We start from the raw sequence: 27464 nt of genomic DNA on the forward strand, positions 1-27464 counted from the left end.
TGCTCTGTTCTCACTGCTGCCATCAGGGAAAGAGGTATATAATAGACGCCACATGACTTCTACCACCAGGTTCAAGAACAGCTGCTATCCCTCTACCATCAAAATCCTCAATGACAAACTCAATCAGAGACTCATTTAAGGACTCTTACTTGTGCACTTTATTGATTTTCTTTTGTTCTCTCTGTATTGCAGAGTTAGTTTGTTTATATTCATTATCTGTTTACAGTTCTTTGTTTTTGTTTACATGTATACGCTGTGTACAGTTTATTTTTGCACTACAATAAGGGGTAATTCTGCCAAGCACACAGGAAAAAGGAATCTCAGGTATGTGATGTCATGCAAGTACTCTGACAATAAATCTGAAAACACACATACAGGCAAATATAGATAGATAAATAAATAATGTTTTGTATATCTGAGAATCTTGGATGATTAATGTGAGTAGTTCCTTTGGTCATTCAGCTTTCTTGTTGCTTATGGGAAGAAGATGTTCAAGAAATGCAAGAAAAGAAAATCAGAAAGATGGTGGTGCGAGCTCTGATACTCCTGTATCTGTTTTCTGATGGGAGCAGCTGAAAGATGCTGTGTGCAGAGCAGAAGGAGTCCTCAACGATGTTGCACACCCTCTTCAGACAACAATCCCAATAGATCATGTTGATGGGGAGAGGGAGACTCCAGTCATCCTCTCTGCCACTCTTATAATCCTGTGGATTGACCTCCAATCCATTTCTCGACAGCAACCGCACCACACTGTGATGCAGCCGACCAGATACTGTTGTTCAAGGTTGACATATTAGCGGCCTACTTCAGTCTTCTTAGGAAGTGCAGTTGCTATTGTACCTTCCTGAAATGTGAGGAAGTTTTCATGATAGGTCACTGGTTAGTGGACTCCTAGGAATTTGGTGATCTCTGCTCTCTCTGAAATGGACGGTGGTCATTCCTGATTCTCCTGAAGTCCATGTTCATCTCTCTTATGATGGAAAATGAGATTGTGTTCATTGACTCTACTGCCAATTCCAAACAGTTGGAATAATTTAATTGCCAGATTATGAGATTTGACTCATTGGCAGGTGTGAAGCTAGTTTCAATAGGAGTCCAGATTGAAGAGAGAAAAGTCTGAGTCTCTGAGCCATCAGGCTGAGGCTTCTTAGCACTTCACAAACACCCACTTTATTCTCATCTCCTAGCAACAGAAGCCTGATCCTCAATCAAGCTAAATTATAGACAATCAAAGACAGATCAAAACGGCTGCAGTGGTGAGTCCTTTAACAAACTGGCCAAAACATTTAGTATGTGTACTAATATATGTTTTATGTGAAAAATATTCATGTTCAAATTATAATATTTATGAAATATGTGCATAATCTCTAATGTTTATCTCTGCTTAACATGTCGCATGTGTGTGTTTAATCTACACAGCATCCATAGGTTTAATATACAATATATAATATGTATTTGGTGCACTTTGCTTATAAAATCCATTGTTTAATGTGTAATGTATACATTATTTCTGTGTGATGGTTGTAAGTTGTTAATGCATAATGCTTGTGTTGTGTTTATGTGTTTTATCTGCACTGTATGTAAATTGAGCAGAAACAGTACATTCAATAAATATATATATATATATATATATATATATATATATCTTCTTCTCTTCTTTGGCTTGGCTTCGCGGACGAAGATTTATGGAGGGGGTAAAAAGTCCACGTCAGCTGCAGGCTCGTTTGTGGCTGACCAGTCCGATGCGGGACAGGCAGACACGATTGCAGCGGTTGCAAGGGAAAATTGGTTGGTTGGGGTTGGGTGTTGGGTTTTTCCTCCTTTGCCTTTTGTCAGTGAGGTGGGCTCTGCGGTCTTCTTCAAAGGAGGCTGCTGCCCGCCAAACTGTGAGGCGCCAAGATGCACGGTTTGAGGCGTTATCAGCCCACTGGCGGTGGTCAATGTGGCAGGCACCAAGAGATTTCTTTAGGCAGTCCTTGTACCTTTTCTTTGGTGCACCTCTGTCACGGTGGCCAGTGGAGAGCTCGCCATATAATATATATATAATATATATTTAAAGGATGTTTAAGTTATATATATCCATTTACTGTGTCTGACAGACGAATGATCCAGTATCCTGTAAATCAATTAGTCCAGCCTTATCTTGACAAACTTTTAGAATTCATCATCTGATTTACATTAATTGAATCATTTAATCAAGACTGAGAGCAAATTTATTAAAGACAGGCTACATTTGATGTTTAATAGAGTTTAGCGAAGATGAGACTTGTCAATAAAAGGAATGAAGCTAGTGGCCTTGGCTTTTCGGAGACTTGCTGCAAGTCAAACACAAAGTGATTCATCCATTCCAGATCTAGGAGGCATGCCCTTAGTCCAGGCCCTAACCCACTCCATCCTCAGTTCATCAGGGCTTTGAGATCTCATTGAAATATTGTCTGCATTTTATTAAAGGACATGTAGGGAAAATGATCAATTAATGAACTGATGGGATAGGAATAAGAAATTGCATCACCACTGTAAGTATACAATATTGAAAAGAATGTCATTCTCTTCATTCACCCTCTCTACCCCTCCCCTCACTGCCCACAGATCATTTTGTCCCATCCTCAGCTGTCCATTAATTTCCTGGGAGAGACAAAACCCTGTAAAGGAAAAATTACTTTGTAACGTCCGGTCCTCATCTCCCTTGCTATGGAAACCAATTCATGGGAGGGCACAGTTAGCGTAGCAGTTCGATCAACACTGTTACAGGGCCAAAGACTGGGGTTCAAATCAAACACTGTCAGTAAGGAATTTGTATGTTCTCCTCATGTCTGTGTGGGTTTCCTCCGGGTGCTCGGGTTTCCTCCCATCGTTCAAAAGCGTACCAAGGTTGTAGGTCAATTGGGTGTAATTGGGTAGCATGGGCCGAAAGGGCACCAGTGCACCAGTCCTCTACACACTGTACTGTATGTCTAAATTTCAAAAAAATATGATTATAAAGAATGAATGTTTTCTACAAGGGTAAATGTTCCACATGATGCGATCTTTATCCTGGCTACTCATCTTCAAGTCAGAAATTCAGGATCTTTCTCTCGCATCGTTCGAGAGTTGATCTCAGGTGCTTGGGAAAGTAAGATCCAACCATTATCCATCCTATCCTTATGTATTTTTGGGCCATTCCTGATCACTTCAATTGATTAATCTCTCTGAGTCGCCAAAATCCATTGGACAGAATACATGATTGTACGTTTGTGGTCATATATGCACTGCTGTTGTTAATTCATGAATTTCAAACACATCTCATTTGGAGCCTAACACAAATGTGCATGAGAAAATTAGGTCACACAGCATTCATGATGAAGGGCTCAGACCTGTTACTTTCTATGGATTCTGTGTGATCTGCTGAGTTTCTCCAGCACTTTTGTATATCACATTTGCCAGATCATTACAGGAAGTTCAGAAAATGTGCACCAGTCCTCTTCACACCTTCTTCAGCATCATCTTGGTAAAGGAGCATTGCTTACCCAATGTCCAGGGATGATCGTTTATTTGTGGACTCAGAGATAAGGCTTTTTATGTAACACAAGAATAAGAAGAAAAGATATTGTGCGCAGTTTATATTTTCATGTCATAAACATAATTTGAATTTGATTGTAAGATAATGATGTAAGTTTAACGATGAAACAAAGAAAGTTCAGCCTGTGATCAAGTTGTCTGTTACGTTGATTAATTGATGTCACAGAGATAAATGGCTCAACGCTCCTCTGTTCTGCAGAGCAGAATTGAAGCTTACATTGTTAACCAGCAACTTCATCCTTTACTTGCCTCAGTCCACATGAGGATTAAATCTCACAGTTTCACTCAGAACAGTATCCATCAGTTTGATAAAGGCACCACTGCATCTTCCAAGTTTACATATTGATCTGCCAATTCTCCAATAATTTAATTTCCTCCACTATCATTTATCACTAACTCATTTTGATAGTTTCATCAACTCATAAAGTCAACAATCATTGGAAATGTTTCAACAGCTGACGCAGGAATCAGGTTATGTCACACTGTTTTTATAAACACAGGAAATAAAAATTAGAGTTCATTAGAAGAAAGCTCCATCAAATGTTAAGGAATGACACAGCACTTAGTGTTTATACATCAAAAGTTCTGGAGAAACTCAGCAAGTCAGCAGCACCCATACGAAATAAAGAGTAACCCACATTTTAGGCCTGGGCCCTTCATCGGGCATATTGCCTCACAGATCCAAAGAGCTATTGCTTCACAGTGCCAGAGACCTGGGTTTGGTCCTGACCTCTGGTGCTGTCTGTGTAGAGTTTGCAAGCTCTCCCTGTGATTGAATGGGTTTCTGCTGGTACTTTTGCTTCCTGCCCATGCTGGTTGGTGCGTTAATTGACGATTGTAAATTCTTTCAAGTGTTGATGAGTGAAAATCATTGTTGAGGAATTGATAAACACGTGGCAGAGAGTAGGTTACAGGCAAATGTGTGGGTAGTGGGACAGATGAATATACTCTGAGAGCTGGCAAAGACTGACCTTTCAGGGTTTCCCTGAGATTCAATAAGATCACGATGAGTTGTCTCCTTCTGTTATTGTAAGTATCAAATGAGAACTATGAAAAGAATATGTTTCTCCATCAATGAGCATTGATGCATTTGTACAGATACTTAAGAAGCAAAGCAAATGGGATGCAGGAACAGGAGAAATAATTCAGTCCCTTGGACTGGTTAATTTCCAACACAATGATGAACAACAGACAGAAATGGTGTGAACTTTGCTGTCAGTGGTCTGAGAATTTTCACTCCTGGTGAGTTGCCCCTGGGACCTGGGCCATTATTAGAGTGGCCCTTTTTAGTAATCATATACTCACTTTAACAAATCAGAATTGGTTTGTAAAGAAACAAATTGTAATATGTAATAAAGAAAGATTGAAATGAGAAAGGAATAAGTTCAAGACACAGGTACAGATTAAGATCACAAGGATAGAGTTTACACACAAGTAAAAACCTCTATAATAACCCAGTTCCAATTCAAGTGAAGACCTGGGACAGATTCTAGTCTAGATGTAAATACAGACTAAGGATCTATGAATCTATGGATCACAGACTAAAGAACTAATCCAGATTCAGGTGCAAATCTGGAAGAGACATGGTACAGCTATTTGCATCCTTAATGTTCTGAACCAGGCTTTTACCCATGTAGATCAGCGACAGGGCTCAGTGTAGTGGTAGATATAGAATGCAGTTCAGACTCGGGGAAGCACAATCAAGATGCAAATTATGCCCAAGAACAAAGACCTAAGAACAAATAACAAAAAGATAAGAAATAGGAGGGAGGAGTAGGCCAAAAAGTCTTTCAGGGTTCCTCTGAAATGCTGATCTTCCTGGCACCTGTTCCCACCATTATCCCCAATTTCCTTGATTCCTTCAATGCTCAGAAATCCAATGATTTTTGTTTTGACCAATGCAACAATTGGGAATCTATAGTTTGCTAGGGTAGAGAATTCCAAAGGTTCAGCACCCTCAGAGTCAAGAAGTTTCTCCTCATCTCAGTCAATATCTCATCCTGGATGGAGGAACAAACTTCTGGGAGGACACAATCTAGACAAAGGTAATGATCAGGTATCAGACTGGTCACATCAGGAATCGACCAAATCTAGATACAGCTGCAGATCAGATACAGGTCACAGTCAGGATCCAGATATAACCAGTCTAGGCACAGGCTGAACTTTGGGAAAAGACCCAGTCTGGACATAGATGCTGACCCTGGACAAGGCACATTTCATGTTTAAGAACAGAGTTAGGACTGTCATAGTTTATATACAGGTATGGATTTGGTACAGGTCTTAATCTTGGTTCCTGTGGCAGTGAGTGACCTGGTTAGAGATAGACAGAGACCTGTAACAAAACCGATTTTCAATGGTGGTGCGCACCTGACATGGGACTCAGTTAGACATGGTTGCCAACTTAGCACAGCAGTTCTAAAATCACGCACAAAACTAAAATAGAACCTGTTTGACATAGAAACCAGTTCAGATGCTCATGCAAACCTGAGACAACAACAGTCACAGAAATGAGCCTTCACAGATCCAAACCTGTCCATCTATTGGTCACACTGATGTATTAGCGTCACAGTTAACGCAACACTATGGCAGTGCCAGTGATATAGGCTCAAATCCAGTGCTGTCTGCAAGGAGTTTGTACAGTCTCTCTGTGACTTGCATGGTTTTCCTTGGGGTTTCGGTTTACACGTTTAGATTTGGAGGTTAATTGGGCAGGCACAGGACTCAATGACTAAAATCGACTTCTACCATGTTATAAATAAAGAAAATTAAAAATCAAATTTAATTACCTCATTTATGTGACTGAGGCGAAAGCAATGAATCCTGTGGCATTCCAATTACTGACCTGAAAGTGGCCTACATATTCTTACTTGCTGTTTTCTGTTCATCGACCAAAATTTTATCTTGCTAATATATTCTCCTTGGCTACAAGATTCCTAATCTAGTGTAACATTTTCTTTGTGGTAGCTTTTCAAACACACCCTGAAATCCAGATAAACAGCATCTAGTGGCTTATCTTGATTTAATTGTTAGTTACACCCTCAACAATCTAAAATAGAATTGTGTAAAATAATTTCTTTTTTACTAAACGTGTTGAAACTGCCTAATTTTCCCAACTCCCTGATGCCTTAATCTTAATAATAAATTCTAGTCTTTTCTCATGATTGATGGCAGATGAACTAATTTATGGTTTCACTTGCTCCTTCCATCCTTTTTTTGAACATTAAGGCTATTGAGGCACTGTGATTACTAAAGGGGTGATTACTGTGCTGGTGGACAGAAGTCTGCCACTATATTAACAGTGGGTAAAGGACAGCAGGATCACAGGACTCTGTCAGTATAATGCCAATGGTTCAGTTCTTTTACAGTACAAATATGATGCAGTGCTGATGGGTAGACAAGTCTGGAGTTCAGTGCTGATAAAAACATATCTGGAGAGCATTGACAAACGCAGTGTTGGTAGATTAAGAGTTAATGAACATTCTTGAGCAATGTTAGAGAAGCAAGGAAACAAATTTCCGACAAATTTTTATACTAAAACAGTAAGCGAGATGGACGCTCCAGCTGAAAGTGTATATTTTCAAATATTATGTTAATTCAGGATGCTTTGCAACCCATTTTAGCATGGTTTCCATGGAAATTGGTGTCATGTACCCTCCATGCACTGTGCGTCATTGGTGGAGGAAGTGTGAACAATCGTATTAACATAATCTATTTGATACTTGTTCCTCACACTAAACCCGATAACCAGCAACCACTCAAAAAGTCCCAGTTTCCACATTAGTCTGTCATTCATTATGAAGTGCTAGAATTCCTCTTTAACAATCCATCAGACCCACGTTGAGGAGAATTTTATACCTGTTACACTTTCTGTTGCCTTGTTTCACTTGGCGTGGAGACAGTTGTGAAATGTGATTATAGAGGAATAATTAGTGGTTTCACATACCTGATTCCCTGTTGGACTTACAGAAGCCCCACTTTTTCACTGGGGTACAATTTGGGTCAGTAGGTGAACAGTCAGAATAGGGGAATTACAGTGAACAGCTTTTGCAGTTGTAAATGGGTCCTCTAATGTTGAGGGAATTTGAACAAATTCACATTGTAATCTAGATTTAATGAGGCCACTGAGTTTTATTTTTATACTCCCATTCCAGTGGGCCTGCTTACCACCTGGTCATAAGAGCAATTAAGATTGTAAACAAGTGTGAATACTCTAGAATGCAAGAAGGACATTTAATTGCAGCTCTTTAGGGAACTAGAGCTGGAGCTGGATGAACTCTGGATCATTTGGGAGGTGGAGAGGGTGGTAGACAAGAGTTAAAGGGAGGCAGTTGCACCCAGGATGTAATAGGCAGCTAGCTGGGTGACCTTTAGGAGAGGGAAAGGAAATAGGCAGTCAATGCAGGGTATCTCTGTGTCATTCTCCTCAGTAACACATATTCTGTTTGGGGTACTGTTGGGGAGGATGCCAACCACGGACAAGCCACAACAGTCAGGACTCTGGCATATAGTTTATTCTTTTGACTCAGAAGGGAAAAGGGGTGAAGAGGTGAGCTGTGGTAATAGGGATTCAGTTGTTGGGAGAATAAATAAAAGGTCCTGTGGATGATATTGAAACTCCCCGATGGTATGTTTCCTCCCTGTCAGAATTAAAGGCAAGGCTAACAGGTATAAGGAGTTTAGTTTTTTGAGAGATCTTGAGGCTCTGGTTAAGAAGAAGGAGATGCATAACAGGTATACGCAGCAAGGAACAAACAAAATACCTGAAGAATATAAGAAATGCAAGAAAAGGAAATCAGAAAGGTGAAAAGAAAACATGAAATAGCTCTGGTAGACAAGGTCAAGGAAAATTCTAAGGGTTTCCTCAGATATAATCAGAGCAAAAAGATAACAAGGGGAAAAATTGTTCCTCTTGAATATTGGAGCGGTCATCTATGCATGCAGCCAAAAGAGATAGGAGAGATCTTAAATGGATTTTTTTTTGCATCTGTATTTACTTGGGAGACAAACACAGAGTCTAGATCAGTGGTTTTCAAACTGCCTCCCTAAACTCATATTCCACTTTAAACAATCCCTAGTCTCTGTGATTAGTAAGGGATTGCTTAAGGTGGTATTTGAGTGGGAAGGGGAAGATTGAGAACCACTGCTCTAGACCTAATTGTTACTGAAATATTTTGCTTGAGAAAAATTGTCATTGATAGGATTAAAACAGTGGTTTTCAAACTTTTTCTTTCCACTCACATACCACCTTAAGCAATTCCTTACTAATCACAGAACACTTATGGCATAGGGTTTGCTTAAGGTGGAATGTGAGTTTGGGGGCAGTTTGAAAATCACTGGTCTAGAGAAATGAGGCAAAATGGCAATGAGGTCATGAACCCTGTACAGATTACACAGGAGGAGATGCTTGTTGTCTTGAGGCAAATAAGACTCTGAATAAGCCTGGCAAGATATTCCCTCGGACTTCGAGGGAGGCTTGTGCAGAAATTGCAGGGGACATGGCAGAGGTATTTAAAATGTCCTGAACCACAGGTGAGATGCTGGAGGATTGAAGGTTAGCTAATATTGTTCTGTTGTTTAAGAAAGGTTCTAAGAATAATCCAGCAAATTAGAAATTGGTGAGCCTGACATCAATAGTGGATAAATTATTCTAAGAGCCTGGATGTACAAATATTTGGAACACAGGAACTGATTAGGATAGTCAACATGATTTTGAGTATGGTAGGTTATGTTTAACCAATCTTTCAGTTTTTCAAGGAGCTTACCAGGAAAAGGCAGTCAGTGAATGTTGTCTGCGTGGTTTAGTAAGGCTTTGGCATAGTCCCACATGGGAGACTGGTATATTGGATTAGACATTGCCTTTGCAGGAGAAACCAGAGAGTGATAGTAGACTGGAGACTTGTGACTAGTGATGTGCCTCAGGATTTGGTGCTAAGTCCATTATTATTTGTCATCTATTTCAATGATGTGGATGATAATGTGGTAAATTGAATCAGGAAATTTGCAGATGACACTAAGATTAGGGGTGGAGTGGAAAACAAGGAAGGCTTTCAAGGCTTGCAATAGAATCTGAACCAGCTGGAAAAATGGGTTGCAAAATGGTAGATGTAATTTAAAATAGACAAATATGAGGTGTTGCACTTTTGGAAGGATAAACCAAGGTAGGACTTGCACAGTAATTGGTAAAGCACTGCGGAGTGCAGCAGAATAGAGGGCTGTGGGAATACAGATACAAAATTACTTGAAAGTTGTGTCACAGGTAGATAGTGTGATAAAGAGACCTTTCAGGACATAGGTCTTCATAAATCAAAACATTGAACAAGGATTTGAGATGCTTTATTGAATTTGTACTAGGTATTGGTAAGGCCAAATTTAGAGTATTGTGTGCAGGTTTGGTCACCTAGCGACAGGAAAGATATCAAAGTTCAAAAGAATGCAGAAAAATATTATAAAGATGTTGCCAGGACTTGTGGAGCTAAGTTATAGGAAAAGGTTGAATAGGTTTGGACTTTATTCTGGAATGCCAGAAAATTAGTGGAAATTTGATTGAAGAGGGGCACAGATAGAGAAAGCAGGCATTTTCCATGGAGATTGCGTGAGACAAGAACTGGAGGACATGAATTTAGAATAACAGGTAAAATATTTAAGGAGAACATTAGGGGGAACTTCTTCACTGATAAGGTGGTGAGATTATGGAACAAGCTGCTAGCAGAGGTTGTTGATAAAGATAAAGGTTCCATTATTGTCATGTAATACAACATTTAGAATGTAACATACATGAAATTCTTTAACTTTTGTTTGCTGTAAGTTAGACAGAGAAGTGCCATTTTGTCCAGCGCCCCTCACAGAAACCCACAGCACCTGGTGTTCCCAGGCAGTCTCCCCTCCAAGTACTGACCAGTCCTGAGCCTGCTTAGCTTCCAAGATGAGACCACCTAGGAACACCAGGTGTCACAGAACACTTAAGAAACTGAATAGGTACATCAATGGGAGGCGTATAGAGGAATATGATTTGATGCAGGACAATGCCATTAGGCACAACAATAATTTGGCTTGGGCTAGATGGCTGATGGTCCTATTTCTGTTCTGTAGCTCCATGCGACTAATATCTGTCAGACAGCTGGTGTAGTGGTTAGTCCAATGCTTTTACAGCACCAAATCAAATCATGTCCGGCATATGAATCCCGCGCTGTCTTTAAGGAGTTTTACGTGTCTCCCCATGTTTGTGTGGGTTTTCCCTGGGGACTCCAGTTTCCTCCCAACTTTTGAAATTTACCAGGGGTGTAGGTTAATTGGGTGTAAATTGGGCAGCACAGACTTGAGGGCAAAAATGGCCTGTTACTGTGCTGTATGTCTAAATTTAAAATTTAATTTAGCCAGGGAGGGTTAAATTTGAGCCTACATTCTAAAACTGGCTGTATGGTTGTGGGTGGCATCCCAAATGCAATGAATCACGTTGTTCAGGACAAATGTGTTTGGAGTTTTCAACTGTGAGAAGATTGTTGCATCAATTTTGCCATGGTAACAGATGCAAGAACTGCCTTCCATAACCACGGAAACAGAAGAGAATGTCGATTGGAGGAAATTGCCATGATGGCATGGTGTAATGTGATGGTAACACCAGCAGGAGGGGATAGCTGCCATGGTTCCACATGGGCTGTTTACATTTTCCGGACTGTTTTGAGACAGGACTATTTGTGATTTGTGATCATTTTGTGATGTGACGGGTATTTCGGAGGCCAGTGTGGGAAAACCTGGCCCGAATCTTACCCTGAAAGTGACAGGTAATTTTGCTGTGTTGCTGTTTGTGGTCGAGCCTCATTATGTTTCTGGTGTTCATCGTCTGAATAAGTCTTTCACTCGCCATCTCATCTCTGACTTTGTGTTTATTTTGATGATCCAAGCTCACTGTCATAACACTATGATGTCAGTTAGCTTCAAGTCAATCTGTGCACAAACAGAACTCCCTGCAGAAATTGGGAGCACACACAGAAACTTAAAGATGCAGGAAGCTCGAGCAGAGGGAAGGTGGAGGTAATTCCACATGTAGGGCTATTGGATATGCAATGCTTCATGAAGATGGCTGATATCAAAGATAATAATATTAATATACATTCTGATAATTATTCTGAAAGTACATGAAAAGGAATATTTAATGATGGGAAAAGGAACTAAAATGGAGATTGAAAGATCCACAGAACAGCTTATGTTAGCCAAGGTGCAATTGGGCCAAGGGCTTTCCTTTGCACAGTAAGATTGTTTGAAAAGAGAATAAACACAGGCTGAGTTGCAGTTAGCAAATCCCCTCTTTACTGCTTTGTTTATATAACTTGCCCTTTTATTGTCTGATTACCCACCAGAAAGAGCAATAGTGGTTTGTCGAGGTCACAACCCATTGAATGGAGGAAAAGAAAATATCTCCAACCCCCTCCCATTAACACCATAGCAATGAACACCATAAACCCTGCAGCAAAATCCAGTCACATTATCTATCAATGCATGGCTGAAAATCACAATGGTTGTGTATAGGGCTGGGCTTGATTGACATGGCTGGGAGTGGGGTTGATTCACTGGACAACAATTTTTTTCAAAAGGTTTGCTTTCTGAAAAAAAATTGCAGCTTCTGATAGACAACGTCAAGCTGATCACAAAGATAATTTCAGATTTGCTGTATCATTTAGGAAGTTGGAGAAATAATAAATTGATTTTTATTGAATTTAGCATGTTTAATCGTACAATCGTACATTGCGTTAGTTCAACTGACCTAAAATATTTTGCTGGTGATTTTCATTTCTACTCAATATCTGATGCCTTTCATGTCAGTGTCCAATGATAGTCATTCAGCATTGATGGATTTCAGTTGTCCTGATACCACTTCTCGATAGTCACAAAGTCCTGGTAAAAACCTTACACCATGTTCATCACTGACTACACCAAGATCAGTGGGGAAGAAGTTGTGAGAAACAGAAGTGAATGGCACATTGCACTTCATGGAGTGTATGCTTGAAGCATAAATTATATCTAAAATACAGTACATTTTAGTAACATTTTAAGGTGATTTTCACGGTCAGTCAAATCCATAAAATACACCCAAAAATGTTCAGGAGGCAAATTCTTCGTTGTCCAGTGTTATGGATAAGAATACGATTGATCAAAACTGGGAATGGGTTAACAATGGCGGTGGTTGCAACTGTTTCCAGTCAGAAGTCGAATTAATTAAACACAGTTTGGATTGGAATCCACCAACACTGTGTATGGATTCAGCTGGCTGGCAATGGGTTTGATCAAGGCTGGGATTAGGATTGGCCATGCCAAGGATTGAGATTGATTGACAGTAGTTGGGAATTGGGCTCCACATGGCTGAGAAAGGGATGATTGAATCTGGGTACAAATAGAATTGGCCATAGCTGAGCATCAGGTCAATCGAGCTGCAAATAAAACTGATTGGTTAGGACTGGATCTAGCTGCAAATCAGATGATTGACCATGGCTGGGAATATTGTATATATGATTGCATATGAGAAGGGGACATTTTGGTCACACATTACAAGTCAGGTCAGGGATGAGTTGATTGGCCAAGGGTTGGAAGAAGATATTGTTTGAAATGGGTTGATGTCAGTTGAATTACTGCTGGCTTGCACCTATAGAAATAGTTAAAGATTATGTACATTGAACTTTAAACTGAAGAGTAAGTGGATGCCTCTTATGTCTAAAGATCTCCCAATCTCAATTTTCTGATTGAATTTCTCACACGTTGCTTTTCAGGTTGTTAATGGAGAGTTGGTCGAATGACAGCCGGAACTGTAGTTATCACTGGAGGAATATTGGCTACGATTATCCTTCTTTGTATAATAATCGTGCTGTGTTATTGCCGCCTTCAGGTCAGTGTCTGAATGACCTCCTGAGTACCCCTTAAAGTGTTCTGGATCTAGGATAGATGTCATTTGAGCTTTCCACTCTGGTAGGTGCTGTGCTTATGGAATGAAACAACACACAGCAGAATTTGAAACTCTATTTAAAGAAATGGTTGTGGTGACTTGCAGCATTTGGGGTGCCATATGCAATCAACAACCCAAACAATACGTTGCACTCATATAAACACTTTTAATCTGGTAAAACAGCCAAAAACATTTCACAGGAGCATTTAAAAGACAAAACATGATACCTATTCATAATGGAATAATTGGGATAGGTGACAAAAGGTCTGGTTGAAGAGATAAGATCTAAAGACTGTGTAAAAGGAAGGAAAGAAAGAAAGCTTGTGAAGTGTAGAAAGGGAATTGCAGATCTTGGGAGTTGAAGCCATGGGCACCAAAGATGTAGAAATTAAAAATGAAGGATATACAAAGCAGCCAGAATTTGAGGAACTCAATGTCTCAAAGGCCTTGGGGGTCAGTGGGCACTCCAGCGGATGACAAGGCTAATACCATCAATTGATTCGGTGAATGAGTTGTGGCCAGAACAGGTCAGTGAGTTCAAGTTTTCAAATTTAAGTTTATTGTCATATACATGAGTACAATGTTCAGATGCAATGAAAGTCTTACTTGCTGTAGCTTCCTGTTTATATACAACACACAAGGGGAAATAAAGATAAATAGATGAGGAAAAAATGAATAAATTGTAATTAAGTATTCCCAGCTGATCATCGGGCATCAAAAATTGGTTTGTGTGAGGAATGGCAGGAAATCAATATGATGCAGATTGGGAGCAAAGCTTTGGATGAGCTCAAGGATGGAAATCATCAAGGCGGGATGAAGCTTTCAAAATTGATTGAGCTGACGCAAGATGCATCGGTTTAGGTGGTGATTTCTGCTTACCGAGTGCATATGGATTCAGAAATTCATGCTGATTGAATGATTTGGTTCAAAATCAGGCTGATGCCATGGAGCGACAAGGGAACTGAGTTTGAGTATTAAAATATAGGCAACATACTTTTGAATAAGCTCAATTTTACATAAATGGAAAACAGATGATTATCCAGGAGAGCCTTGGGAAGCAAAAGTATGGATGGAACTTTTCATCTGATGAAAGCCTGAGGCAGGGGTGGAGGCCAATAAAGTTCCAGATGTGGATGCAGGCAGTGAAGGGACATTTTGAGGTTAGAAGCTGGAATATTGAAGAGAAGTTGCACACATCAGAGGGAACAGAATTGGCCAGAGAGGCAGTGGCAACTACTTCCATTTCTTTCAATAATTCTGCTGATGTTAAATGTAAATGTTTTATCTTAAGAGCACCATATAATGTTTTTTTTCTATCCTCAGCCTTGTAGGGAAATGTTGGACAGTCCTACTCAGTAGGTGCCAATCCATTGAGGATTATGATGTGTAGTTGTGATGTGCTTCATAGGAAGAGGCTTTATGGATTGGGTGATCTTTTCCTTTGTGTTTGTAACTGAGCACTTGATCAATAAAGTACTGATCAATATCTGGAGGGAGAGCCTCGCAGGCCTGAGTGGAGACTATACTTTGGCTTCATATTGAAGCTTGAAGTTTATATTTTTTCTGTGTAACTTATGTACTGATTGGATTTTCACCAGCACAACAATGACTACAGAGAAAAAGATGAGAAAAATCCTGAGACTTCCTGAAGTTGTGAAGTTGCCACATAAGATGTAGAACATAAAACAGTACAGCACAGGACAGGCTATTCAGCCCATCGTGACAGCGATATCAATTTAACTAATCTAACCTGCCTGCACATGGTCTTTATCCCTCTATAGCCTGCCTGTTCATGTGTTTGCCTAAATGCTATTGTACTGGTTTCTACCAACTCTCCTTGCAGTCCATTCTGGCACCTTCTACTCTCTGTGTAAACAAATCTCCTTTAAACTCCCTTTAATTGTTGCCTCACAAATCTCCATTAAACTCTCCCTCTTAAACCTGTGCTCTCTAGTATTTGACACTTCTATCTTGGGAATATGGGCACCAACTATCTTCAGATTCATTATCACCATTTCCTCCTATGTTTCCACTTTTAGGGAGTGATGGGTCTGCACTCTAAGATCTCTCTGTACATCTATGCTCCTTAGGGTCCTGTCATTTACTGTATAGTCTCTCTTGTATTCAACCTCCCAACATGCAATTCCTCATTCTTGTCTGGATTAAACTCCATCTGGCATTTCTCTGCCTGAATTTTCAACTGATGCATATCTTTCTGTATCTTTTTTTCAATCATCCTCACTATCAACAACTTTGCTATTTTTCAAGTCTTCTGCAGACTAATCAGACTATCCATATTTTCATCCACTGATCGTTGTAAAACTGGTCATGGACCTCCAGGCAGACAAACATTCCTCCATCACAACTCGCTGTCTTCATCCAACTGACCAACTCATTGTGGATCTCATGTGACTCAATTTTCAGACCAGGACACCATGAGGAACCTTGTCAAATACTTGAGTCCTTGTAGATAACGTCCACTATACTACCCTCATTAGTCATCTTCGTCATTTCTTTGAAAATCCTAATCAAATTTATGAGACAAGGCTTGCTCCACACAAAGCCATGCAGACGATCCCTAATAAATCTATTCTTTTCCAAATTTGTGGAAATCCTACCCTTAAGAATCCTTAATAAATGATGGAAGGCTCACCAGTTTTCTAGTTTGTCTTTGTCTTTTCTAAAGGAGCACCATTAACAACATTAGCTATTCTCTAGTCTTCTGGGACTTCTCATGTGGCTAAAGAGGACACAAAGATCTCGATCAAGGACCCAGCAATTTCCTCCCTTGCTTCCCTCATTATCCTGGTATAGATTTCATCTGATCCTAGGGACTTATCCCCCATAATGTTTTTCAAGAGAGCTTTCACATCCTCCTCCTTAATATCAACACTTTGCCTTCCCTGCCGCGCATTAGAACCACTCTTGTTGCCACCAATCAGGCTGCAGCTCCTGCTTTCCTGAGTGGCTACTCCACTTAACCCTGACAGATTCCAAATTGGTATATTTGTCTGAGAATGGGGGCAGAGAGCCACAGGAGATTCATGGGCTACTTCCCTGTCCCACCTGGTGGTCACCCACCTACCCAGCTCGATCTTTAGTGTGACGATATCCAAGAATCATACCTGTAACACTTCTTGCCTCCTGTATACTTCTCAGCGTATTCAGCTGCTCCTCCAACCAATTCATGCAGTCTGTGAGGAGCTGAAGTTGGACACACTTCCTGCAAACCTAGTTGTCAGGGATACCTGACTTCTTCTTGACATCCCACATTTCACACTATCAGCACACCATTCTGCTGATGCCCTTTACTCCTTCTTAATAACTAGTGGATTGAAAGGACTGGAAAGACTTTGCCTTGTCTTACTTAATGTTGCTAGTCCTCCTCACCAAAGTCCACACTGGCCTCAACTTTAGCATATTGACTTTAAGACAGTATTCCTCAAAATGGTTGCTCCCATTAGAATTTGCCTCATTTTTATATATTGCTGATAGGGGAAAGCAAAGATTGATCTCTTACATGCACCTCACATTTTTAAACAGCCGCTGCTCTTTACGTTTGATCTTTTTGTGCATTCCAGTATTACTGCTGTAAGCGAGAGGAATGGGATGGCGATGAAGAGGAGCCAGATTTCGCAGTGCACACACGTCTGCCGGCTGCTTACTACAATCACAATGTTGGAAATGGACTTCACTTTAGCTCTGTAGCCTACCCCCAGGATCATTTCCAGTCCAGAGCTCTCTGTAACAACTGCAAGCCACTTTTCTATGTCCATCAGATTGAAGAGATTCGGAACGGGGGTGAGAACGTGAGCTACAACTCTGTGAGTGAGGAGGATTTAGAAATGTTTATGAATCCCCAAGAACTGCCCTTGGGCAGGGCCAAATTGGCCAGAGACACTTTTAGCAGAAGTCGAAGTATCAGCACTGATGTGTGAAGACGTTTGTGACTTATGGTTTTATAGCTGCTTCGATAAAACTAAGTTAGACCATTAGTTTTCAAGGGAAAATAGATGAAATCATTGAATGCAATGGTTAAAGCATCAGTAAAATTCTTGCAATCCCAAGCAAAAGAAACAGTTAGTCACACTATAAAATAAGTGACACGTCTATCAAAAAAATGTAATTTAAACGTTGGCGACATGGTTAGTGTAGCGGTTAGCACAATGCTATCACAGAACCAGCCACCCTAGTTCAAATCCGGCACTGTCTGTAAGGAGTTTCTACATTCTCCCCGTGTCCGTGTGGGCTTCCTCTGGGTGCTCCAGTTTCCTCCCATTCTTCAAAATGTACTAGGATTGTAGGTTGGGTGGCAGGGGCTCGTGGGCTGACAGGGCCTGTTACTGTGCTGTATGTCTAAAAATATTAGAAAATATAAAAACTTATTGATGTATTTATATATTAATTTATCCTCTCATGGATGAGATCAGTTTGATCAATCAAAAATTTCAGAACTCTGCTTTAAATGCGTCAGATAAATTGTAATGTTTTTTTTACAATGTTTGATGGCTGCTAATGTTATTATCTGTTATTTAGTATGTCTGATATTAATTATGCGACAAGAGTTAGTATATGGCTAATGATGTATTCTGTGGCACTGATTAACTCAACATTGCTCGGGAACATTATTGTTCAAGATCACACGAATAAACCAGAACTTTATGAATCAAAAATAAATAACCATTCGGTATCATTATCCACTTCATCAGCGATAAGATTCCCCAAAACAGATGTTCTTTTAGTTCATTATCTCTATGCAGAAATTTGGAAGAAAATACATGGGGAATCTGGAAAAGGGACAATAACAGCGGGAAGATATTGTGCATAAAAAAAAATATGTTTACTGACCAGTTTAAATTTATTGTTATTTGTTTATCTGTATATCTGAAATCATTTGCCCACTCAAAGTCCCTCTACACAAATGCAAGGAGCTTATGAATATTCATCTGGCTCTCCTAACATTCTAACCTTCAGTGCAGTAGAGGTATTTCCATTGGTGACAAGCAGCCTATTCTTGTGCTGCAGTAGAATTTGAGATATTGGCAATCAATGCCTCTAAGTGTTAAAATGGAATTTTCTTCCAATTCTATCCTGGAAAGAATGTGCTCTGAGCCATCTCCAAGAAGGTATGAACTACACTGCTTGATATATGGGCGGCACAGTTAGTGCAGCAGTTAGTGCTCGCTGTGACAGTGCAAGTGACCAGAGTTCAAATATGTTGCTTTCTGTAAGGAGTGTATATGTTCTCCCTGTGTCTGGTTTCCTCTTACCCTTCAAAAAGGTGGTAGGTCAATTTGGTGAAATTGGGCCAGAAAAGCCTTATTACCATGCTGTATGTCTAAATTTAAAATATCTATGCTATATTTTAGATTGGTCTACCAATGCCCAGGCATCTTGTATGTGCATATCATCCATTGTGAACCATATCCTTCAAGCCCTTATCTAAGTTCTCAAGCAGAACTTCTAGGTGATTCTGGAACAGGAATGAAGGGTGGGCACTCTTTCTTGATTGCAAGGTGCCTGATAACAAATTATGTGTAGATTCATCTCCTGCGCTATTTTCTAAGGTATGTAGTGTACTAGTATCTGAGCTGGTGTCTGTGAGTGTCAATTATAATTACCAAGAAGCCATGCCAGAATGCTATCTACGTGGTATTTCTTGGCTAGACAGCAACCACTTGTTGAGGTGGAAATTGTTGGTTAATTGAAAGAGGAATAGAATATAAGAGTGGGGATGTGATGTTGAAGATTCATAAAGCACTGGTGAGACCTCACTTGGAGTATTGTGAGTAGTTTTGGGCATCTCACTTTTGAAAGGATGTGCTGACATTGGAGAAGGTTCAAAGGAGGTTCACAAGGATAATGCTGGGAATGAAAGGGTTATCATACGAAAAGCATTTGACAGCTCTTGGCCTGTGCACATTGGAATTTAGGAGATTGAGGCGGGATCTCATTAAAACATTTCAAATGTACAAAGGCATGAATTGATGTAGAAAGGTTGTTTCCCATGGAAGGACCGTCTGGACAAAAAGGAACAACTTTAGTGTTGAAGGGCTTACACTTAGAACAGAGATGTGAAGCCAGAGACTGATAAATCTGTGGAATTTTTTTGCCACAGGTGGTTATGGAGACCAAGTCATTAGGTATTTGTAAGGCAGAAATTGACAGGTTCTTGTTTAGCCAGAGCATCAAAGGTTATGGGGAGAAGGCCAGGCAGTGCAGGCTGAGTGGGAAAATGGATCAGCTCATGATTAAATGGCAGGGCAGATTTGATGGGCTGAATAGCCTATTTCTACTCCATCTTATGGCCTAAGAAAGTCAAGCAAAGTGGTTGGGTTGTGATGTAGGTGATGGGGTGGAGGTAAAATACCATCAATTGTTCTGGTGCCTGGTCAATCGTACTGGCACACAGTTATTCGTACCAGTGCCCAAGGTGAGTGTAGAAACCTGCCTAAATGGCTATTAATCAGTGGCACATATCAATAGTGATGAAGTGTTTTGAGAGGCTGGTATTGAAGCATATCAGCTCTTGTCTGAGCAGCAACATGGATCCATTCCATTTTACCTATTGCACCAACAGTTCTACAGTAGATGCCATCTTACTGGCTCTGCACAAAGCCCTGGATCACCTGGACAACAAAGATACAGATATCAGGATGCTCTTTATTGACTACAGTTTGGCATTATCATCCACTTAAAATTGAGCAGCGAACTCCGAGAACTGGGCCTCAATACCCCACTGTGTAATTGGATCCTGGATTTCCTCACCTCCAGACAACAGTCAGTGAGAATTGGTAAGAAAATCTCCACAATCTCCATCGATACTGGAGCACCACAGGGCTGCATTCTTAGCCCCCTGCTCCACTCACTTTACACCTATGACTGTGTGGCTCAGTACGACAATAACACATCTATAAATTCGCTGACGATACCATGGCAGTGATGAGTCAACATACAGGATGAAGATTAAAAACTTGGACGAATGGTAGATCTTCATACTCAATGTCACCAAAACCAAGAAACTGATTATTGACGTCAGGAAGGGAAAACCAGAGGTATACAATCCAGTGATCGTTGGGAATCAGAGGTGGAGAGGGTGAGAAAATTTAAGTTCTTGGGAGTCACTATCTCAGAGGATCTTTCAAGGACCCAACACACTAATGGCATCGTGAGGAAAGCATGTCAGTGCCTCTACTTCCTCAGGAGTTTGTGGAGGTTGGTATTGTGATGATTCTTTTATTACAATAAAGAAACGAGGGTTCTTTTTAAAACATTTATTAACTAAGCAAACAGCAAGAAGGTCAGAACATCTACATGCCAGACCTCATGTAGAGGCATCCAGCTTGAAACTACCCAAGAGGCAGCATTCTCCAGATGCTATACACTCTGTCTTCGACTCCTCCTGGTGGTAGCACTCTATCACTACATCCCTTACCTTGAGATGTTTAATGAACATGACACATTAATACAGTATTCTTTCATTTTAACGTTCAACACAAACATAGCACAAACATCAGCAGCACAAACTTTTATGTGTGCAGTTTTTCTTTCTTTTACAGATTCAGTCTGTCAGGTGCTTTTACAACTCGTTTGGATCTTCTTAACACAGGAGCTTGTGTCAACTCTGCAGGTGTCCGTGTAGGCTCTGCAGGTCCACTACTGTCTAGCATGGGTGATGTTTCCTCTGTTTCTGTGAAGACTGAATCCTCTACATTTATATGTTTCTGCAGTACTTTGACATTTTCAGCAGGCTCCTTTGATTTCTCCTCAGTATTTAACCCTCCTTTGTTCTGACAGTGGAGGATCTTGGATTTACTTCTCCCAGAACAGTAGCCTTTTTGTCCCAAGTTGGAATCTTTGAGTCTCACTGTGTTATGTTGTGTCAGTGGGCCTGAGCTTCTTGTTGATGTCATAGTTTGCCTTTTGTATCCCTTTCAGGTGCTTTTGTTTCTGTTTGACATCTCAGTTCTTGTTTTGGTCTGCAGAGTAGGGAAGTGAGGTATAGTCTATGTCCCATTAGAAACTCAGCAGGTGACGGGCCATGTTCAAGTGGCAAAGCTCTGTAACTCAATAGAGCTAGATACAGATCTGAACCACTTTCTAGTGCTTTTTGAGCAACTGTTTAACTATGTGAACTCCTTTCTCTGCTTTAACATTTGACTGTGGATGCAGAGGACTAGAAGTCACATGTCAAAAATCATACTCTTCTGCAAAGTTCTGGAATTCTCTACAACTATGGCATGGCCCATTGTCACTGTAGACAATTTGAGGATTTCCATGTATTGCAAGGAATGATTTAATATATTGGATCACACAAGCAGCAGACATGCTAGGCAGCAGCACAATGTCTGAATAGATCAATAGATAATCAATAACCAGCAAGTAATTCTTTCCATCCATGTGGAATAGATCAGTCCCAACTTTCTGCCATGGTTCTGTTAGTACGCCAGTTATTATCATGGGTTCCTTTATCTGCTTTGTGTGATGTTTCAAACAGGTCTCACAGCTTCAAACCATCCTGTCAATTTCAGCATTTATCCCTGGCCAATAAATGCCCTCCTCTTGCATTTTTTCCATTCCAAGGTCCCCCTCATGCACCCTTTTCAGCATCTCTTGTTGCAGTGATTGAGGAATGACAATTCTGCTCTGTCTGAGTAGAAGCCCATTGACAACACTCAGCTCAGCTCTGATGTTGTAGTATGGCTGACATTCATCTCATGGCCATCCTTCATTCAGATTCTTGATGACCTTCTATACAACTGTGTCCTTTTCTCTTTCAGCTGTGATCAGCTTTGATTTCTTGTCAGATATGGGAAGAGATTCAATGATAAGATTCATGTGGAGATTCACATCTGTCTCTGTGGAACTCTCAATGTGTGCTTCACTCTGCACCATTGCCCTGGATAATGCATCAGCTAACACAATAGATTTCCCTGGTGTGTACATAATGTCATAATGTTGTAACTTCATCATCAGTCTTTGGATTCACAGCGACATTTCACTGAGATTTTTCTTGTGGTCTGTCTCTGCCACAAATGTTGGTAGACCATACACATACCTGCGGAATTTCTTGAGTCCATAGACCAGACCAAGACACTCTTTCTCAATCTGTGCATATCGACATTCAGATATTGTCATCATCCTTGCATGGATGTATGGCTTTATCTTCATTGCCCTGATGTTGCACTCAGAGATCAAATTGACCCTTTGCTCCTATGTCTAACTTGAAAGGAATATTTGTTCCATTTGTATGGAATAACACATTCCATTTATCCTGCTCAACACAGTTCACTTCCTGCACCACCATGCCCATGAAAAGTGTATCACTGAGAGCAGTTTCTTCTATTGAGTCTTCATAGTGTGAACACTTTTACTTCTGTTCAGTTTTCCTTTGGAAAACATTGCTTTGCATAGTGATTCTGTTCTTTGCATTTGTTACAGACTTTCCCATAAGCTGGGAATTATTTTGGGACAGGCTAAGTTCCACATTGTTTACAATCGAAAGTCTCTCCATCTTTTTGTTGTTTCCTGTATCTCATATTTTGTTTGTGTGCATGTTTCCAGACACTGTGGCTACGACTATGCCTTCATTTTCACTGGGTTTTACACTATCACTGAATTTTTTTCTTGTGCTGCAGAGTTAATTCATTGGTGTGGCATATCTTCACAGCTCCAGCTAAGTTAAGTCCTGTCTCTCGTAGCAACTTCTCTCTCACTTATCATTTATTCCAAACACAGTTTGATCACGGATCATTGAATCTTGCAGAAATCCAAAATTACATGTTCTTGCTTTTAATTTTGTTTGTTAAAAAGGAATCAAAGTTCTACATTTGCAAGCAAAACATGTACCTCTCAAAGGTTTCATTTTTCTTTGGTGAAGAGTGTTCATCAAACATCTTGATAACCCTGTCGAATTTGGTCTGGTCTTCTGACTTGGCAAAAACAAATGTGTTGAAAACCTCTAGAGCTTGAGGTCCCCCCATGGTAAGTAGCATTACAATCTTCCATATGTCTGGTTCGCTATCAATTCCAGTGCGGTGCAGATATAGCATAAAAATTTGTTTAAGCAGCCTCCACTCATGGTTGACATTTCCAGTCCATTTTTACAGCATTAGGACTTTTAAACACTCCCTATTTTCTCTGTGTAGTGAACTGGAAATTCACTGCTGGTGTGATGTTCTAAGGACTGTCTCCTCCCCCGCCCCCACATATCCCAATATAAACCCTGGATCCCCGCCAAACCCCAGTTCAGTCCAAAGACCATGTGTGCAATTCTTACTGAATAAAAGCGTGTTTTATTCTCTCTGGTCTTGAGTGGTCTCAGTCATGCTACACTCTGTTGATATCAGTTGTAACACACTATGCACAACTTTTTTTTTCTTTCACTCCTGTGCACAGCAGATATTAGCTATTTCTTCCACTCCTGGTACCATGTGATGTTTCTTTTATTACAATAAAGAAACTTGGGTTCTTTTTAAAACAACTAGATTTATTAACTAAGCAAACTGCATGAAGGTCAGAACATACACATGCCAGACTTCATGTGGAGGCATCCATCTTGAATTTACCCAAGATGCTACAGCATTCCCCAGATGCCACACACTCTGTCTCTAACTCCTCTTGGTGGTAGCACTTTATCACTACAGGTATGATATTGGAAACCCTAGGAAGTTTCTCCAGATGTGTGGTGGAAAATGTGCTGGCCAGGTGCATCACGGACTAATATGGAGACACCAATACGCCTGAGCGGAAATCCTTGCAAAAGGTAGTGGACAAGCAAAGGACATCACAGGCTAAATCCTCCCCGCCATCGAGAACATCAACAGGGAAAGTTGGAGAGCAGCAGCAATCATCATGGATCCATATCACCCAGCACACACTCTGTTCTTGCTGCTACCATCAGGAAAGAGGAATAGCTGCCACAAGATTCAGGATTAGCTGCTACCCCTCTACCATCAGACTCCTCAATAATAAACTCAATGAGGGACTCTTACATCTATCTTACTGATTTTTAAAAATCTGTGTATTGCACGGTACAGTCAGTTTCACATATCTTTGTTTACGTGTGTACGTTGAGAAGTTTTTTTTCCACTACCAATAAGTGGTAATTCTGCCTCGCCGACAGGAAAAAGAACCTCAGGGTGCATGTGCTGTCATATACCGTATGTACTCTGACAATAAATCTGAAATCGGAAGACATTAGATGTATATACTAATACCTGTAGCTTATAAATCAAAAGACATTGTGGATAGAAGAGGAATTGTGATTTTAGGAAGAGGATAAGCTTTGAATATATAATGGCCCTCAAGAATTTTTGTTGATGCTGACTCCTCCCCATGTCATCTGAACCAGTAATACCATCACGTTGTCCTCCACTGCAGATGAACACATGCTTGCCACTGCAGGAAGAGACAGGTGATTAATTTCAAGGCTATGAGCAGCCATGACATCACTTCAAGTAACAGTGCTGCCTCTTGTTGTGTCATGAATATCAATGTTCTTATGAGACAGGAGGCACATTTGTGGATTGTAATGCATCTGGATATTGTGCTGTAGAACTGGGTATGTGTGGAAGTTTTGAGATGTGGGTGAGAGGCTTGGTGACTCAATGTATTATAGAGCAAAATGATATGGGCTGACAGTATGTGAGGCTTGAGGGTCAACTATCAGGAATGGCATGTGATGCTTTCAGTGATTGTGACCATACACTGAGGTCATTAACTTTTATGATTTCATTCACATCCTTGGGGCTTCCATAATGATATTAACCTCCATTATGACGAGACAGAGTGTGTGGCAACTGGGGAATGCTGTTAGAATTTGAATTATTGACAGAGCAGATGTATGACATCACATTCAACCCTGAGATTCTTTTTCCTGTGGGCGAGGCAGAATTGATATTAATAGTGCACATGTAATGAAATGTAAGCAAACTGACTGTGCACAGAGAGAAAAAAATCAATAAAGTGCAAAAGTAAGTGTCCTTAAATGAGTGTGCTGGCTATTGAGGTGTCTGATGGGGGAGGAACAGCACATCATCCCTCCATGCTATCTATCATACAATCCAGATGTGTAGGAAAAGCAAGGTGCAGCTTCATAAATATGTGCTGTAAGTATAGGTTTGAACTGTTGCTGGTCACTTACAAGATCACACTTCGAGGAAATACACTGTTGGTACTGCCGAGATGCTGAAGTGAAAGGACAAATTTAATGCATGTCCTCCTCTGAGTCAAACAGACTTGGGTAAATACATTGTAATTCATGCAAATATTTTGCAGAGCTGTCAATCAACTCGACTTCCGTGTAACCATGTTGAATCAATAGAATTTTCTTGTGATTAGTACCAGGCAATAAATGGTGGAGAATAGGCAAAAGAGATGTGATTATTTCCAACCTATGCAGTGTTTTACTTCAGAGTATTTATCAACGAACTTTATTAATGCTGGTGACTGCAACATGTTTAAAATGACAGAGGTTTTGGAAGCCCTAATGAAGGAGTTTTACATGACCATAGTCTAAAAATGCCCATGTTTAACTATTTCTGGTAGACAAAAAGAGCAATTAAGAGAAATTGTGACCTACAATTTACAAAAATATACCCCAATTATATAGGACATTCTAACCTGCACACTCTTACCATCTCTACACAATTTTGTTGCTTCGAGGCAACAATTATTTTAATTGCAAGAGAACAAACTTCATATTCTGTGCTAAGTGAACAAAATAAAGGAGGCAACATGTGCCTGGAGGTGGAGGAGGTCGAGGAGGTCCTAAATAAGTGCTTTGCATCAGTATTCACAAAAGAAAAGGATCTTGATCAGGGTGAGGTCGGAATAGAACAGGCTTGAGCGCTGGACAATGCAGAGATTAAGAAAGAGGAAGTGCTGGATCTTCTTAAAAGCATCAATACTGATTAGTCCACAAGGCTGGACGCTGTGGGAAGTGAGAGAAGAGACAGCTGAGGCAGTAGCTATGATCTTTGAGAGTTCTTTGACAGCAGGGTAGGTGCCAAAGGATTGGAAAATGGCAAATGTAGTCGCTTTGATTAAATAAATGTAATAGGGAGATTCCTGGGAATTATAGACTGGCAAGCCTTACGTGGTGTACAAACTATTGGAGAGGATTCTTAAGGATAGGATCTATGAGCATTTGGAGAAGTACATTCTACTCAAGGATAGTCAGCATAGCTTTGTAAAGGGAAGGTTGTGCCTCTCGAGCCTAATGGAGTTTTTTTGAAGAGCTATCAAAAGAAATTGATGAGGGTAGATGTGGTCTATATGGATTTTAGCAAGGCATTTGTCAAGGTCCCCCATGAGAGACCCATTCAGAAAGTCATGAGGCATGGGATCAGTGGAACCTTGGCTGTGTGTATAAAAATTGACTTGCAGGAAGAAAGCAGAGAGTAGTAGTTGAAGGAAAATATTCTGCCTGGAAGTTAGTGACTATTGGAGTGCCACAAAGATCTCTTCTGGGACCCCTGCTCTTTGTGATTTTTATGTGACCTGGATGAAGAGGTAGAAGGATGGGTCAGAAAGTTTGCAGATGGCATGAAGGTCGGAAGTGTTGAGAAAGGAGCTGAAGGTTGTCGAAGGTTACAAGAGGATATAGACAGAACGCAGAGATAGGCAGAAAAGTGACAGATGGAGTTCAATCTGGATAAGTGTGAGGTGATGCATTTTGGAAGGACAAACTAGAAGGCTAAGCATAGGGTTAATGGTCAGTTACTTAGGAATGCAGATGAACAGAGGGACCATTGGGTTCAAATCCATACATCCCTCAAGGTTCATAAGATAGTTAAGAAGGCCTATAGGAATCTGGGCTTCATTCATGGGGGATTGAGTTCAGAAGTAGAGAGGTCATGTTGTAAATCTACAAATCTCTGCTGAGACCACACTTGGAGTATTGTGTTCAGTTCTGGTCACTTCATTACAGGAAGGATGTGGAAGTTACGGAGAGGGTGCAGAGGAGATT

General features: G+C 40.4%; 2 protein-coding genes across 9 annotated transcripts in view; one reads left to right on the forward strand and one right to left on the reverse strand.

Moving 5' to 3' along the window:
- dbh (dopamine beta-hydroxylase (dopamine beta-monooxygenase)) overlaps positions 1 to 27464 on the reverse strand; it is a 56848-nt gene that overhangs the window by 20926 nt on the left and 8458 nt on the right. The window lies entirely within an intron of this gene.
- LOC138760890 (protein FAM163B-like) overlaps positions 11156 to 27464 on the forward strand; it is a 35324-nt gene continuing 19015 nt past the window's right edge. For 2 of the 6 annotated variants that reach the window (XR_011355952.1, XM_069932182.1), the window contains exons 1-3: positions 11156 to 11339; positions 13320 to 13435; positions 17074 to 17293. Coding sequence is in view for 2 of the 6 variants with exons in the window: in XM_069932182.1 (XP_069788283.1) it covers positions 13343 to 13435; positions 17074 to 17293 (313 nt within the window). In the remaining 4 variants the exon portion in view is untranslated. Of the gene's footprint in view, positions 11340 to 13319; positions 13516 to 17073; positions 18143 to 24978; positions 25056 to 27464 lie in introns of those variants that run through there. The other 4 variants (XR_011355954.1, XM_069932169.1, XR_011355957.1 and 1 more) reach the window with 4 other exon arrangements.

Source organism: Narcine bancroftii, chromosome 1, assembly GCF_036971445.1.
Source record: "Narcine bancroftii isolate sNarBan1 chromosome 1, sNarBan1.hap1, whole genome shotgun sequence".
Classification (NCBI taxonomy): domain Eukaryota; kingdom Metazoa; phylum Chordata; class Chondrichthyes; order Torpediniformes; family Narcinidae; genus Narcine; species Narcine bancroftii.